This window comes from Loxodonta africana, chromosome 14 (assembly GCF_030014295.1).
Source record: "Loxodonta africana isolate mLoxAfr1 chromosome 14, mLoxAfr1.hap2, whole genome shotgun sequence".
Taxonomy (NCBI): domain Eukaryota; kingdom Metazoa; phylum Chordata; class Mammalia; order Proboscidea; family Elephantidae; genus Loxodonta; species Loxodonta africana.
The window spans coordinates 48,954,185-48,971,750 of record NC_087355.1 but is presented as its reverse complement, the minus strand read 5'-3'; the positions used below and the strand labels follow the sequence as shown (position 1 = coordinate 48,971,750).

Genomic DNA, 17,566 nt, shown 5'->3' with positions numbered 1-17,566 from the left:
ATGGTTAAAGTGATCGACAGCAAACTGAAAGTTTGGTGGTTCCAACCTGGTTCCAACCCTGTTGGAACCTACGAGCAGCTCCCTGGGAGAAAGATGTGGCAATCTGCTTCTGAGTTGTTATTAGGTGGCGCGAGTGAGATCAACTCACAGAGACCCTACATACAACAGAACAAAACACTGCCCAGTCCTGGGCCATTCTCACAATCATTGCTTTGTTTGAACCCATTGCTGCAGCCAACGTGTCAATCCATCTCATTGAGGGTCTTCCTCTTCTTTTGCTGACCCTCTCCTTTACAAAGCATGATGTCCTTCTCCAAGGACTGGTCCCTCCTGATAATGTGTCCAAAATATGTGAAACAAAGTCTTGCCATTCTTGCTTCTAATGAGCATTCTGGCTGTACTTCTTCCAAGACATATTTGCTCTTCTTCTGGTAGTCCATGGTGTATTCAATATGCTTCGCCAACACCATAACCATTGTCCCACCAGGGCTCCTTACATATATGATAAACCCCTTGCCATCGAGTGGATTTCGACTTAGAGCCACCCTGTTGGACAGAGTAGAACTGCCACATAAAGTTTCCAAGACTGTAATCTTTAGAAGAAAGGACTGCCACGCCCAGTGAATGGCTGATGGGTTTGACCCACCAACCTTTCGGTTTAGCAGCCAAGCTCTTAACCACTGCACCACCAGGGCTCCACACACGTGATCCAAACCGAGACCCATTGCCGGCGAGTAGATTCCGACTCATGGCGACCCTATAGGACAGAGTAGAACTGCCCCATAGAGTTTCCAAGGAGCGCCTAGTGGATTCCAACTGCTGACCTTTTGGTTAGCAGACGGCGTAGCTCTTAACCACTACACCAAACAAATGATAGATAGAAAGCTGGAAGTGCCAGGTATGGCGGGGGCGAAAGTAGCTCCTTTTAGTTAGTCAGTGTCTCCTTTCTCCCCTATTCACTTCAATGAACGGCATTTGCTGAACTTCTCAGACCACACCGGAAAATGCGGAAAAAGGGCGCAGACTGCGAGGTGATTCCCTGGAGCAGTCTGGCCAGTGAGGGTGTTGTGCACAAAGGCCTGGCAGGCGGAGGACGCTGTGCCAGCCCGGCCGCCCCGCGAGGCCGCGGACCCCCTGGGCTGCCTGCAGGCACTTCGCGGCGGAGCCGGGAGGCCACGCGAGGCTGGGCAGGGCCGGTGGGCATGCGGGCGGGTGACACACCTGCCGCCGCGCGGGGGCGGGAGCCAGGTGCCTGGGCGCGCCCGCCTGGCAGGGGCGCGGAGCAGGAAGTGGCTTCAGCGCCGGTCCGGAGCGGCCTCCGCAGGGCGCCTCTCAGCGGAGCCTCGTGGTGTAGCCGGGTCCGAGGAGCCCCAGAGCGAGACCTAATGGCGGCCCTGGCTCCCGGGGACTCCAGGGGCCCTGGGGAAGCCGCCTCGGCCGCCGTGGACGAGCTATCCCAGAACTTCACGTATGGGGCGCCCGGCACCGGCAACGGCTCCCTGTCGGGCGCGTGGTACCGCAGGAACCAGGTAAGGGTCGGCCGCCCCCGGCCCGGGGCTGGGGAGCAGGGCGGTGCCGCGGCGCCAGCCATCCGCGGGCGACCGGGAAGGCTCCCGGCGCCTCCTGCTCCGCGGCCGCTTTCCTGCCAACTCTCAGAAAGACACCCGGGTTTCCCAAGTGGGAAGCTGACATATGATGTTTACATTCACTGACTTAACTAGCCCTCATGTTGGAGAGCGATGGTACCCCGGTCTTCGTTCTCCAGCATCTGTCACTGCAGGGGGTCGCCCAGGTCTGTGACCCTGACATCTGTGGGGTCATTCCCAGGACTCTTGGTGCCGAACAATCCCGCCTCTCCAGTCTGAATCCGCCCTCTTCTCCCGCAAGGATTCTAGGGAGTGTGGGGGTGATTCTCCACTCATATTCACCTCAGGATTATTTTACAGTTAAAAAAAAAAAAAAGTGACACCCCGTTCTCATAAGCAGGGAATTGATTACGGGCACCCGAATATAAGCTGGCGCAGATGCTCTGCGCGTGTGTGTCCCCAGTGTCCCCAGCACAGCCCTTCCATTTCCGTGAGAGGAACACTCATCTTCTCAGGTTGCAGTTGGCGTGACTCTCTCAGTCTTTCTCACCGGCCCTTTGGGAAAACACTGTCAGCCTTAACAACGCCAGTTTACGCTGGAAATATACATTTAACAAGATCAAAGGGGGTTGGAGCTGCCCATTTATTTTTGGCTCGGTTTAAGATCAGAAAACGAGTCCTGGCCAGCCCTTCCTCTAGCAGCGTTTCTGTTCTTTCAAGTGGGGGCGAGCCAGCTTGATATGGTGGATTTCAGGCTTCCTCCTCTTTTCCTAAGTGTGTTACTTTGTTCTTGTTCTTTAAAAAACCCATGGATCTTTTTATTTCACCACCATATAATCCCAAAATATTTGTTGCTGTTGGTCAAGATTGAGGTTTTCAACCAATAATCGAAAAGTCTAGGATCCCTTTATGCTTGAAAAGTGTCTTGAGTGTTAGTTTCTAAAATGTTAAAATTTTGTTTAAAAACATTAATGCAAAAGATTATTTATATTAAGAAAAAATAAGTATGTTCACCATTATTAGTTTTCAACACAGAGAGGAAAGTATTGCTTTAAGTTTGTTTTCTCACAAAGGGTACTGAAATAGGAGAAGTGGAGGAACTGAGAGCTTCTTGATCGCTGTACTGTGACCTATCCCGATTTTCCTTTTTTCCACCCACAGGCAGTTGAAAGAAAATAATCACTTTTTAAAAAATGATTTGTTTTTGTTATTGTTGTTGAAAATATACACAACAGGACATACACCAGAAAAGAGTTGCTTTTTATGGGAAGTTCTTCAAGTATATCTGTTCTATTCTGCTTAGGTTATAAGCACTCCCAAGAAAAGCTAAAGAATGAATTCTCTGCTTTTGGTAAAGAAATTAGAGGGCTAGCAGTTGTGACCTGCTGTGGCATCGTCCAAAACAGGACAAAGCATTGTTTTTACAGTGGAAACCTCTGTTTTCCTTAGTTTTCTTGAGCGTTTCCTGGAATTCTTGATTGCCTTGGCTCTCTGTCACCTGAATGCAGATTGTCACGTGACATAATGTGAGGCTAACAAGTTATGTTGACCAGGCTTAACTTGCCTTTGACAGTGTGTATTTGAGTAGGTTAGAAAGGATGGATCTAGAAAATGTTAATTAGAATTATTAATACCTAAACTATTGCTTGTTCAAGATAAGACTGCATCAGCTTTCCCCATGATTGTGCAAATTAGACCAAAAGCAAAAATTCATTTTTTTAATCATTCAACAAATATTTATTGAGTGTGTCTGGTGCTGGCCAGGGCAGCAAAAATAAAACGGAGTCTAACGTTTCTTTTCTTTCCTCTTGGACGCTAAATGAATATAAAAAATTAAAATGGGGATGGGTCCGGAAGAACATAGTGTGAGATATAAAATTTTGACTCCCATCAGTCAAAATTAGTCTTGCTTGCTGTAAAGTCAGGGTTTAATGATGCTTGTTCCCTTGCTTTAATCAGTTTTATCACAATTGAATATTTGCACAGTGTCTGTTCACTAATAGCCCAGTTCTCTGTGCCTTTCAAAGTGATAACCATCAAATCTGATAAATTAACCGTAGGCACAGAAAAACACCGACTCTCCTGGATCGCTTCCAGGTACCAGATGAGTACTTAACAGTGGCCTCTTAGAGTCAATGTTGTCTGAGGCAAAATTGTGAGGGCTTCTGGAGAAGGAAATCTCAAAGCAAGTAGAAAGTAGTCATACAGTGGGGAAGATGTTTGGGGGAGCCAGGGAGGTGAGGCCTTTGCCCCTTTTGTGCCATTCAGGTGTCTGCCAACTTGGTGTACAGCCTGCTTATAGGGTGTGGCAAACGGTTCAGCACTTGACTACGAGCTGAAAAGCTGGCAGTTGAAACCCACCCAGAGGTGCCTTAGAAGGAAGGCCTGGCGATCTGCTTCCAAAATGTCACAGCCTTGAAAACCCTTCAGAGCAATTCTACTCTGCACACTTGGGGTCTCCATGAGTCAGGATCAACTCGATGGAAACTAACGACAACAACACAGACATACAGAAACTATAGGTAGAGTTCTGCAAGGGTGTTTTATTTTTGATCTACAGGTTTTCAGTACAAAAGATAATGTTCTTAGGAGGTTTATTGAGCTCCCTGCTATATACAAAGCACTATGGCAGTATTCAATATAGTCTAAGGCCGAAATCCTTCTTCCAGGAATGTTATTAGGTGCTTGCGGAAATGAGCTATGAGGGCAACTCCAAAGCAAGGCAGTATGTGCTAAGTGTCATGTGAATGATATAAAGTCCTTTGGAAATTCAGAGCAAGGTCACTTCTAGCTGGGGCCATCAGGAATGTTGTGGAGAGGTGGTATTTGAACTGGACACTTAAGGATGGACGTGATTTCATTGATAGGAGTGTACAGGTAGAAGGATTCCAGGAAAGGGAAAAGCACAGAGTCTGGAGTTGGTAGGACATATCTGGGGACCGTGGAGCAGCCCATTTGGCCTGGGCAGGTGATTCTCTGAACATTTTAGCACCTAGAGAGTAGAATTCAGTAACTCTTCTGGTTACAACGGAAAAAGGAGAAGGTCATGGACTGAATTGTGTCCCCCTAAAATATGTGTCAACTTGATTAGGCCATGATTCCCAGTATTGTGTGGTCATCCTCCATTTTGTGATTGATGTAATTTCCTATGTGTTGTAAATCCTAATCTCTGCCTGTGGTTAAGGAGACAAGATTAGATTATGTTAAAGAGGATTAGGGTAGGATGTAACAACCTTACTCAGGTCACATCCTGATCCAGCATAAAGGGACTTTCCCTGGGATGTGGCCTGCACCACCTTTTACATTACAAGAGATGAAAGGGAATCGAGTAGAGAGTTGGGGACCTCATACCACCATAGCGCCAGGAGCAGAGCACATCCTTTGGACCCAGGGTTCCTACAACAGCAAGCTCCTAGTCCAAGGGAAGATTGATGGCAAGGACCTTCCTCCAAAGCCGACAGAGAGAGAAAGCCTTCCCCTGGAGCTGACGCCCTAAATTCGGACTTCTAGCCTACTAGGCTGTGAGAGAATAAATTTCTTTGTTAAAGCCATCCACTCGTGGTGTTTCTGTTATAGCAGCACTAGATGACTAAGGCAGAGACAAATTGTAAAGTGGAAATACAGTTTGGGGACAGATGGTGGATTGCCTTCAAGGACTGGTTAAGAGGCTTGGACTGTATCGTTTAGACAGTGGGGAGCCATTGAAAGTATTTTGTACAGGAAGTGAGAGAATCAAAGCAAATTAAATAAAAGACATTTAAATTAGGATTAGCTGCCAGCCTCAAACTGGCCAGCTGTGGACTAAATCCAGCCCATGGATATGTCTTGTTTGACCTACAGAGAGGTTTAATAAATATTTAACACATTGCCAGCATTTTAAAGCAAGAAGATTATATATAAAATTTCAGGTTTCATTCATCTGTTTAGAAATTACAAGTTCCAGCAACACTGGGTCCTCTGTCTCACATAACTGTGAGCTGGAACTCATGGTTTAGACCAGGTGTGTGTGCCTCACTTTACCTCCTCTCCCCTTGCTCTCGGCTCTTTTTCCTTCTGACCCTGTAGGCACCTAAATTTGCAAGCAGTCTTAGAAGCTGTTGTCTTGTCACTGCTGTTAACTAGCTGAGTATACTTGGGCAAGTCACTTCGTTTCTCTGGGCCTCAGTTTCCTCACTGGTAAAATTAGGGTTGAAGTAGAAGGTCTCCAGGCATCTTTTTCCTATAATCCACTGTCTCCAAATTAATTCCGATTCGTGGCAACCCGGTGTGTTACAGAGTAAACTGCTCCATAGGGTTTTATTGGCTGTAATCTTTACAAAAGCAGATTGCCAGACCTTTTTTCCGGGGTGCCACTGGGTGGGTTGGAACCACCAACCTTTAGGTTAGTAATCCAGCGCAAACCATTTGTGCCACCCAGGGACCTTCCTCATGCTATATGGCTGAATAAGCTAGGGACAAACCGGGAAGGTAATGGCTGGGAGAAGATGAATGTGAGAAATATTATGACAGAGGTTTTTGTTGTCATTTCTTTCCGTTTATGCATATTGCTAAATATCTAAACTCACAAGGACATTGTCAAAAAGGTTTATTCTTCATAGGGTGAGATGAAAATCCAGAATTTTTTATGTCCCTTATTTGAACTTTTGATTTTCAATGGCTTGAATTTTTAAAGTCAACATATTTAAAAGGAAATTGATACAACTTGGCAGGGAAGAAGCGAAAAGGCTGACATTTGTTATGCATTTACTATGTGACACTTTATAGCTATTATCTCATAGCTCTATAGTCCCCCAACAACCTCGTAAGGTACGTATTATCCTCACAAGGAAACTTGTGTTAAATAACTTGCCCCAAGATCTTAAAGCTAGTAGGTTTAACTGCAAAGCTATTTTTATTCCATGCCTGAAGGTCATTGCTTAGAAACTGAGGTTTGAAAAGAATGTGATGTGAAGAGTAAGGGAAGGGGTGGCGAATATGGCTTGTCTCCCTGAGCTGAAGAAGAAGCTGTGGCGCATTATATTACCCTTTTAGTGATTTGGCTTTGCTACCATCCATCTCTTTCCTGGTGGTAGCAGTGTATGACCACCTCTCAAAGAAAGGAAGGTGCCAAAACGTTCAAATAACCAAAGGGCTGGGAGGAAGTCTTAGGTCCTTTCCATTTCCTTCTTAAGCACTTTAAGAAAAAGCCTTTTGTTTTGTTCTTTTTTTTGTTTGTTTGTTTTACTTTTTCTTTGCCTTCCTTTTATATCCAACTAGACATTTTCCCTTTATCAGATATACTTGGAGATTTATGTACCCTGGTGGCATAGTGGTTAAGTGCTACAGCTGCTAACCAAAAGGTCGGCAGTTCAAATCCAGCAGCACTCCTTGGAAACTATAGTGCAGTTCTGCTCTGTCCTATAGGGTTGATATGAGTCAGAATTGACTCAATGGCAATGGGTTTGGTTTTTTTTGATTTTGGTATGTACTGTAAAACCTGCAAAAGCTGGAACCTGTGTAAGACGGAAATGTCAGAGAAGGAACACTCATATATATCCCACTAAAATGAGCAATAGAAAAGTAGTAAGACTGCACCCTGTCAAAGGTGGGAAACTTTAGAGACCAGGGAAACACAAAGCAGTCCCTTCGAGTTCCAAGTTCCGGCTGCAACAGGAAGGGAGGGAGGGAGGGAGGAAGGAAGGAAGGAAGGGGGGAGGGAGGGATTATTTCAAAACAACTGCATCAGCACTTCTGTTAAAAAAAAAAAAAAATGATCCTTGTTCGAGGAACAGTTTTAATGCTCCTGTGAATTTGGCAGATTACAGCCAGGCATTTACATTTCAATCTACCTGAAACCCTCCTTATGGCGTCATTCATACTAACTAGTTATAATGATAGCATTGATGCAATCAGCAAAGTTGAGGCTCTGGGAAGCTTTTCAGGTTCACACCTTTGCGAGGACTGTTTTCTTCAAAAATCATCTTTACAGGAAACAAAAGGGGAGGATGACTGGAGGGGAACGGAATTAAAAGACATACCAGAAAAAAAGGCAACATTCAGCTAGAGTGTTTACTGATGCAGAGGGGGTGATAAAACTATTAAAAAAAAAAGGGGGGGGGTGAGGAAGTGATTGCTACAACCACAAGCCAGTGGTTCTTGGGGGCAGGGAAGGGGTTGTGCTTGGATAGGGCAAAGGAAGGGCTTTGGGTTGGTGCCAAATTTCTGATTTTTTATCTCAGTGGTGGCTACAGAGGTGATTATAATTCATTCATCTAGATAATTCTCGTATGCCATTTTCTATACCTGTATTATATTTTACAGTTGAATGTTCAATTTGTATGTTTCTCCTAGGTGTTCATTTTGTTTGCTTGTGAGAATTATTTTTAAAATTTCCTCAAAAGTTGATGATTATTCAAATTGGCATTTGAGAGCCTACCACGGAAAGCATGACAATTCCCAAGGCTCTCTTTTTATTCTAGTAGACCCACCCAGTGCCGATTCTAGTAGAGGGGAGTTTTAAAAGCTCAGCCTCTTTACTAGATGTGTAGGCAAGTTTCTTAATTTCTACAAGATTTAGCTTCCTCTATCAAAATGGAAATAATAATACCTTACAGTATTGTTGTGTGAATAAAATGAGAGAATGTATGTCAAATGCTTAGCAAAGTGCCAGACACACAGAAAGTAGTAGTGATACTAGCTATCACTAATAGTAGAAGTCCCTGGGTGGTGCAAATGGTTAACAAGCTCAGCTGCTAAACAAAAGGTTAGAGGTTTGAGTCCACCCAGAGGCACCTCAGAAGAAAGGCCTGAGAATCTACTTCTGAAAAATCAGCCACCGAAAACCTTATGGAGCACAGGTCTACTCTGACACGCTTGGGTTCAGAATCGACTTGACAGGAACTAGAAATTATTAATAACATTACAATCAGTCTATTTTGGAATATATACATGTATGTATATGTATATTTAGGGATTTGTTGTTGCTGTCAAGTCAATTCCAATCATAGCGACCCTCTGTACAACAGAACGAAACACTGCTCAGTCCTGTGCCATCCTCATGATTGTTGTTATGCTTCAGCTCATTGTTGGAGCCACTGTGTCAGTGCATCTCCTTGACAGTCATCCTATTTTTTGCTGACCTATTTTACCAAGCATGATGTCCTTCTCCAGGGACTGATCCCTCCTGATAACGTGTCCAAAGTATGTGAGACAAAGTCTTGCCATCCTCACTTCTAAGGAGCATTCTGGTTGTACTTCTTCCAAGACAGGTTTGTTCATTTTTTTGGCAGTCCATGGTATATTCAATATTCTTTGCCAACACCATAATTCAAAGGCATCAGTTCTTCAGTCTTCCTTATTCAATGGCCAGCTTTCGCATGCATATGAGGCGATTGAAAACACGGTGGCTTGGGTCAGGCGCACCTTAGTCTTCAAGGTGGCATCTTTGCTTTTTAACAATTTAAAGAGGTCTTTGGCAGCAGATTTGCCCAGTGCAATGTGTCTTTTGATTTCTTGACTGCTGCTTCCATGGGTGTTGATTGTGGATCCAAGTAAAATGAAGTCCTTGACAACTTCAATCTTTTCTCTGTTTATCATGATGTTGCTTACCGGTCCAGGTGTGAGGATTTTGTTTTCTTTATGTTGAGGTGTAATGCATATAGAAGGGTGTGGTCTTTGATCTCCGTCAGTAAGTGCCTCAAGTCCTCTTTCAGCAAGCAAGTTTGATTCAGCTCATTAGAAAATGGAAATAAGAAAAACTATGACAGTTTAAGATGTAAGTTTACTTTCTTTTCATCTGTAACTACTGATTTCTCAGTCTGTGGTGCCTTCCTCACTCCCTTTGATGTTTGCCTCCCCTTCAGTCTCCAAGGACATTTATATTCCAGAACACTTTGTAACTGGAGTAATTTTATAATTAGAATAGTTGGTATCTTGGCGTGCTAAGGCAAGGATTCTACCCATGTTCTTCTGCCACTTTCCAGACTTCTAAACTGGGGAGATGGGCTGTGTAGCACTGCGAGCAGCTGACAGAGGTACTTGGTGATTTGGTGACAGTAGTGGGATTGCGTCTCCCGAACACCAACTGTGGTTTACCTAACTAACCAGCAGGACCAACATCCTCAGTCTGGGAGTGCTCATTCAGTGTCAACGCAAGACTTTGGTGCCATTTACTTTAGCTTCTTTGTTGTTTTGTTTTATTTTCCTGAAGGACCAATACTCCTGTATTTAGTTTACACCTTTCATATGGGGTTGCCATAAGTTAAAGTTGACTCAATGGCAACTGGTTTGGTTTTTGGTTTTCCCCTTCATGCACGTAGCTCTCAGCATGTATGTACCTGTTCATTTTCCTTACCTTGTCACTTGCCCAGCCCTTGGTCACTCTCAGCATGGTCTCTTGTCATCTTTGGCACATGTCAGGAGGTACTGGCTAATCCCTCACATAAACATAGGCTAACATAAGCTTAGTCATGTCCTATATGCCTCAGTGAAGCTTATTTTTGCCCTGGCATGACTCCAAAGATCCAACCTGAATTTTGCAAGACACGCTGAGGTCTACATAGCATGAATTTCCTGCTGCCTGCCCGTGACCTTGGTTTCCTAAGCCACCAGACCTCACCTTCTTCTGTTGTCAAGTTGTTTCCTTCTTTCAGTGCCTCAGACCACTGGCCTGACTTGCTATAGGAGTCTCTCTCTCCTGGCTTTTGAGCTTGGCTTCCCCCCAAGAATGCTTTGATAGTTAAGAGGCTTTAAATTACAAGTTACAGAAAGCCTCGCTTCAAGGCTTAAATAATAAAAAGAAATTAGACAGTTTAACCAAAAAACCAAACCAAACCCGTTGCCGTTGAGTTGATTTAGACTCATAGTGACCCTATAGGACAGAATAGAACTGCCCCATAGAGTTTCCAAGGAGTGCCTGGTGGATTTGAACTGCCAACCTTTTGGTTAGCAGCCATAGCACTTAACCACTACACCAGCAGGGTTTCAGATTTAGGTGATGTAAAATGCAGAGGAGGTCTGGATTCAGGCAAGCCTTGACCCAGGGGCTCTAACAATCTGGGGAAGATTCAGTTTCTCATTCTCATTTTCCAACTTTTGTTCCTCAGGGTTGTTGTATGCACCTTTAGCAGATCATTGTTCTAGGCTACCTGCTTCCTTTCACTTCCAGGACAGACTAGTTTGCCTTTCTAAACCCCTAAAGAAGATATGTAGGCTTTAGTCTGGCTGGACCACGTGAGGTCGGTGTCCTTTCCTGAACCAGTCACTTAGGTCAAAGTTAACTGGGCTTGGTGTCTCTGAAGCACATGGGGCCTGCTGGGAAGGGCTGAATGTCCACATGAAATAGGGGTCCTGTAGCAAAGAGGAGGGACATTGGTGGTTCAGTGGTAGAATTCTCATCTTCCATATGTGAGACCTGGGTTTGATTTTTGATTCCAGGTCGATGTACCTCATGCACAGCCACCACCCATCTACCAGTGGAGGTTTGCGTGTTGTTATGATTTGTTGTGTATTGGGGTCACCATGAGAGGGAGAGTGGTAGAGAGAGAGAAGGAGAGAGAAGGATTTAGAAATACTTGAAAAACAACATTTGAAGGAGTGGATTGAAGCCATCCTTACTTGTACTAACTGATGGACTACATATGTTAAGCTTCCATGGCTAACATAGTATAGTTATGTGATTGAAAATACAAAAGCCAAAGCCAAAAAGGAAATATTATAATATACCTTTAGATATGGCTGCCCGAGTCACAGCAGTTGAGCAAGGTATAGGCAGACCTCATGTTCCAAGCAGCTGCCATAGTCATAAAGTAGAGAATAATTATAAGTTACATGCGGAGCATCTCATTAGTCTTTTCAGCTTCACTTGCAGACTCAAATAACAGTAACCATTAAAGAGTTCTATGAGTGTCATATGTGGGTTGACCATGAGGTATCTTGGGACCTGGTTACTAGACCAGTGGGATGGAACAATTTTGCCGGGAATGTAAGACTTGGGATAAAGGGAATTACCTTGATTATGAGGACTGGCCCTTTAGAGGTAGTGAAGAGTCCAAGGCACAGTGTCCAAGAAGTGTAGTAAACCTGAATTTGATTCCTGCCTGGATCTCAGAAAGATCTGGTCTGGTGGGTGGTAAGGGCCATAGGAGACTCTGGCAAAGTCGGTCAGTCATAATCCCTCCCCCATATTGGCAGAAATTCAGCCAGTGCGGGGGCCTGACATGGACAATAGAGTTCAGTCTCCAGGGAGAAGGAGCTGGCAAAATATAGTTGGCAAACATTCTTCCCAATAGGAGCATGTACTCCAGAAACCAAGGCAGGTGTGGGAGAAAGGGCTGCAGCTGAGTAAGCTCACAAGTATCCAGCTTTAGGATAGGAAGACTCTTTCCAAACCCTGGTCTGGGCTGCACAAGGCAGCCTGCAATCCTGCTTCTTTGGAAACAAAGGATTATAGATGTAAAAGTTATTGTTATGAATATGTTGTTGCAAAATATGGAAGTTCTGGGACCCCGTATTGATTTGGATGCAAACAATAGCATTCTTTGTGTTCAGCACATCTGTCCTTGTTTCAGAGTTTCCCTTTCCAAGTATTATACAGGGTTAATTTGTTTTGTAATAGAACCAAGTTTAAGACTTCCTTAACTGGAATCTCGCCCTTTTTGGACAATTGTTGCTCTCCTTTTAACAGAGTGTTAAAAGCCCCCAAAGGATATGTTATTAAATGTATTACTTTTCTCATACATTTTTTTCTGCTGAAACTTAAATTTCTCAAAATCAAAAAACATGGTGGGTTCTTAGTAAAAGAAGCTTATTGGAGTTCAGTTTTTGAAAATAATGAATGTACAATTATGTAAGTAAATGTGTTCCCTAGTAAAAGACAAAATGTAATAGTTCTTAACTGTATGGGAAGGCGTTATGTTGGGCCCTTCTGCCTAGGTTTTAAGGTTGATTAAAAATTGGCATGGAACAGCTTGTAGAAGAGCAACGATATACCGTATTATGTAACCTTGACCTTTTCTGTTGGCTTTTAAATCACCAGATTTGGATCCAATTTCATGAGACTTTCTCAGAATAGAAAGGCAATAAACTTATAGCATATAATAACCAAGATAACAAATTAGAAAATCTGTTCCTGACTGAAATTTTTTCTTAATTCTTTCTCACATATGGGATTATAGTTTTAACTTGATTTGGGTTAGTTTTCTAGTCAACTCAGTTACTTACAAGAGTGAAGGGAAATGGATGGTAGGAATAATCCAACCCACCCAGTAATCTAAAAAGCATTACTGTATTCCAGGTTATCTCCAATGTTTGCCGCCATGAGTATTGCTTCTGGATGGCCCTACTTTAATTGACCATCCTCACTGCCCCTACTTCTTCACTGAACTTGTTAAGTAGTTTCCTGATTGTCTCCCTGTTCCCTGATCTCCCTCTTTGCCAGTGCCTCTTCCACACTGCAGCCAAGATGAGTCTTCTAAAAGCCAAATCTGGACAGATCCTTCTCTAGTGTAGAGCCCTTCATGTCTTAGTACTGCCTCCAGATGCATGGTACACTAAGGCTCCTGCCTGCCTTTCCAGTCTAGCTGAACCATAGTCCTCTGCTTCAAGACCCTTCGGGTCCCCTGTTTACTGCTCCTCTGTGCCACTGGATTTCTCTTCCCTTTGCCAGAATTTGCCAGAATGTACTCACTGTGCTGAATTATCGTCCTGTAAAGCTTTCCTAAGTCCCTCCCCAAGGTAGACTGAATGATTGTCCCCCAAGAGATATTCACGTCCTAATCTCTGGAACCTGTGACTGTTTGTTACGTTAGATGGCAAAATGGACTTTGCAGATGGGATTATGTTAAGGATCTTGAAATAGGGCAGATTATCCTGGATTACCCACGTGAGCCCTAAATGTGGTCATGTGCATCCTTATAAGAGGGAGACAGAGGGAAATTTCACACAGAAAAGGAGAAGGCATTGTGACCACAGAGGCAGAGATTGGAGTGATGCAGCCACAAGCAAAGGAATGCCAGTAGCCATCAGAAGCTGGAAGAAGCAAGGAAGGGTTCTCCCCATAGAGCCTCCATAGGGAAGGTTACCCTGCCAATGCCTTGATGTCAGCTTAGTGATACTGATTTTAGACTTCTGACCTCACCAGAACTGTGAGAGAATAAATTTCTGTTGTTTTAAATGACCAAGTTTATAGGAATTTGTTACGGCAACCATAGGAAATTAATACATTCCCCTATTCTGGCCAATTTACCCTCTCTCCTCTCTGTACACATGGGTTATATAGAGCATGCGTCTGTTATACATTTAACAGGCTGTGGTCTGTTTGTTATTGGTTGTTTTCTATACTTCTGAGCTTCCTGAGGGCACTTTGTATCCTCAGTGCCTGACATAGGAATAAATATTGAATGGATGTGTGACTAAATGGATACCATCCAATGTGGGCTTCCTGAAGTTGTCTTTCTCCCATATCTATTATCTTCTTTCCCATCACTTTCATTTCATGTCATTTTCCTCCACATTGTGTTTTTCTCATGCAATGTCTACATGTGGTTTTAAGTTGTGCAATGGTTTTATTTTTCTTCTTAATATCTTTTTTTTTGGCTCAGCCAGTTTCCTTTTTATTTCTTGCTTTTAATTCTTTCTTCTTTTTATTATCTCCTCTGATCTCTATTTGCAAATGAATCGTATTTTCTTTCATTTCATTTAGCCTGCAAAACAGTTGTTTTGTTTGTTTGTTTTACTTATTCTGAAAAATTTCAAACCTATAAAAAAGAAAGAGTAGTACAATAAACACCCATATGTCCTTCACCAGTCCGTAGCATTTTGAAACATTTGTTTTTTCTCTCTCTCTTGTTCTATCTCTCTCTCTCAGGACATATTTTTTCTTTGATATTTTTATGGACCATTTCAAAGTAAGTTGCAGGCATTGTGACTCTTGACTCCTGAATGCTTAGGGACTTATCTCCAAGACTGTGGATATTCTCCTGGCCTCTCCTAACTCTTCTGGAGACAGGCTCTGTGCCTACCTATTTAGTTAGTGCAAACACGAAGCAACCCCAGCATATTCCCAAGAGTTTACTGTGACATGAGGCAAACTGTGCACCTATTTCTCAGGCACATGATCCCCTCACCAGTTCGATTCCTTGAGGCCATTCTCAGTGATTAGTTGCCCTAAATCACTCAAACTATGGTATTGCAGTACTGGAAACTAGATCTTTCATTTTCAGATCAGGCATGTCGTACTCCCTGGAACAGGTGGTAGCGTCCTTCTGGTTGTGAGCTGAATATGACTCGCACACTAACTCTGAATCTGTGGGTCCTTTGACCCATGTACTGGCTCCACTGAGGTCTGATTATGAATTTATGTTTTGAATGCAGAGCCAGGTATGTGGTTGAGTTCAAATCAAGAACTAGGATGAGGCTATTAGCAATTCTGCACACCCCTGTGTTATCATATTCCATCTCTGTCTGGCCAAACCACCCACCCCTGGATTCCAGGTCAGTAATTTTATGTGAAATATATAAAGAACATTCTGGCTGAAAAAAGTAGGATGGAAGATTGTTATTCCAAATGAAACAAAACATTCTTAAAGCTTATCAGTGCTGATATTTTGAGCCTCATTCTTGATTGATTGTTTGCTGTGGCTGCCACCATCTAGTTGCCAAGAGATCCTGGAAAAGCCAGAAGTTAAGCTCTGGTGGTGACAGCAATAAGCGCTGCAAAAATTAAGTCATCTTTCTGTGTTTCTGGCCTGAACTATTAACTGCATTATTAAGCGATGTGCAACCTTTTTGCATAACTATTGTCTTCATTTTATTTGCACTGAGAAAAAGACATAAATATTGCTAATTAAAAAATTGTGGGGATTGATATAGTCAGAAGTTTATCTATGACAATCTATAAAGAAATAGTGACTCAGACAACCTGGGTGCCTTAGGACCAAAATTTGACCACTATCTAGCTCTGTGACATTGCACAAGCTACATTCCTTCTCTGGCCCTCTACCTCCTTCCTGGCCAGTCTCCAGGTCAGTTTGGAGGAGCCAAAGAGAAAGAAAAAGGTGCTGTAATCCTCCACTAATTCTAAAATGCTAGAAAACAGATAACATACTGAAAAAAGTAATGATGTAAACTAAAGGAAAAACCAAACTCATTGCCATCAAGTCAGTTCCGACTCATAACGAGTCTATAGGACAGAGTGGAACTGCCCCATAGGGTTTCGAAGGAGCAACTGGTGGATTCCAACTGCCGACCTTTTGTTTTGCAGCCAAGCTCTTAACCACTGTGCCGCGATGTAAACTAGACATGTTTCATCTAATGTACTCACCCACTGCCATCGAGTTGATTCTGACTTATAGCAACCTCATGGGACAGAATAGAACTGCCCTATATAGGGTTTCCAAGGCTGTAAATCTTTACAGAAGCGGACTGCCACATCTTTCTCCCTCCGTGTGGCCGGCGAGTTAGCAGCTGAGTGCTTAACCACTGCACCGGTGGGCTCCTCCTTAATCTGATGTAAATGGCATATTTCTAAGAGCGCCTTCACTGTACGCAAATGGTACTTCTGACTGCAGATGAGAATTTTGTAATCATTAAAGCACATTCACCACAGCTGTTAATTGGAAACGCTCTTCAGTAGTGGTTACCTTAATTTACTGTATGTCCTTGAAGGTAATACAATTACTTTCTTTTAAAAACACTGTAAAATTGAAGCCTCCTTTCCCAACAATTAGGGGCATTAATGAGGATGTACTGTATTTTTAAATAGAAAATGACTACTCACAAAAAAAAAAAAAAAACTCACAGGGATGTGTTAATTTAATGGTCATGTAATCAACCTTAAATAATTAGTCAAAATTTTGGAAACACTAAAGAAGAAGATATACCAGTTTATTCTGAGTAGTATCAAGGAACCTTTCTATACCTGTTTTGTTCTTTGAGTGTAATATGAATTCACTGGATTTTAAAAATCGATATGCAACTTCTATTGCACACTAGTGAATGCTCTTAATTGTTGAAATCTGAATTCTAAGACAAGCTTTTGCTCTCACAGAAACTGAGTGTTTGATATATTCAAACCCCAGTTGAATCTCAGATCTCTTTAACAATCAAGATTTTCTATTTCTAGACAGTTTGCAATTGATCTGATAAAAGTTTAGTTCAACTTTGATAAGCAACTTCTCTGTACCAGGTCCTTTGGTAGTCATTAGGGTTACAAAGATGAGTTGATAAGTAAGTCACAGCTCTGCCCTCAAGGAGCTTATAGTCTAGATAGGACATGGACTTGTAAAAAATAATTATATTACTGTACAACATATGACCTGATAGAAGCATATAAAGACTCAATTCAGAGGAGGAAAACTCAACTAGAAGATAGAAAAAAAAAAAAAAAAAATTTTTTTTTTTTTTAGAGCTGAGGAAATTCTCCACAATCCAGCACAAACAGATAAGAATTAAAAAATATGAAAGAGTTGTTAGGAAGTGAGGAGGAGAGAATGAAAAGGTCTAACATACTTCTAAGAGGAGTTCCAGGTGGCAAAAATATAGAGAACAGAGGAGAGATGGGGTTCACAGATAATGGCTGAAAACATAACAAAATTGGTGAAAGGCGTGAATCATCAAATTGAGGAAATATGAGTCCTATGGAAAAAGTAATTCACAAGCAGAGAAATTATAGTGATGCTGCAGAAAACCAATGACAAAGAAAATCTTAAAAGCATCCAGAGTAAAATGACAGATTACCTACAAAGGAGTAACAACTAGACTAGCAACCTACTTCTCAACAACAGCAATATGGGCCAGAAGATAATGGAACATTATTGTCAGTGCAATAAATGATATTAACTGTCAACCTACAATTCTATACTCAAGAGGAAAGTTAGCATGAAGATATTTTCAGAATGACAGAGAATTTGAAACTCAAAGAATTTCACTGAGATAGCTACTAAAATATTCTTCAGAAAGACCGTGGAACCCACGTAATAGCCAAGAAGTGAAAAGAACCCAAA

General features: G+C 42.6%; 1 protein-coding gene across 1 annotated transcript in view; it reads left to right on the top strand.

Annotated features, from left to right (window-relative positions):
• The first annotated feature begins 1,385 nt into the window (after positions 1 to 1,385).
• Positions 1,386 to 17,566, top strand: part of NIPAL2 (NIPA like domain containing 2) — an 85,273-nt gene continuing 69,092 nt past the window's right edge. The window contains exon 1 of the mRNA XM_003408410.4: positions 1,386 to 1,529. Coding sequence (XP_003408458.2) covers positions 1,386 to 1,529 — 144 coding nt within the window. The remainder of the gene's footprint in view (positions 1,530 to 17,566) is intronic.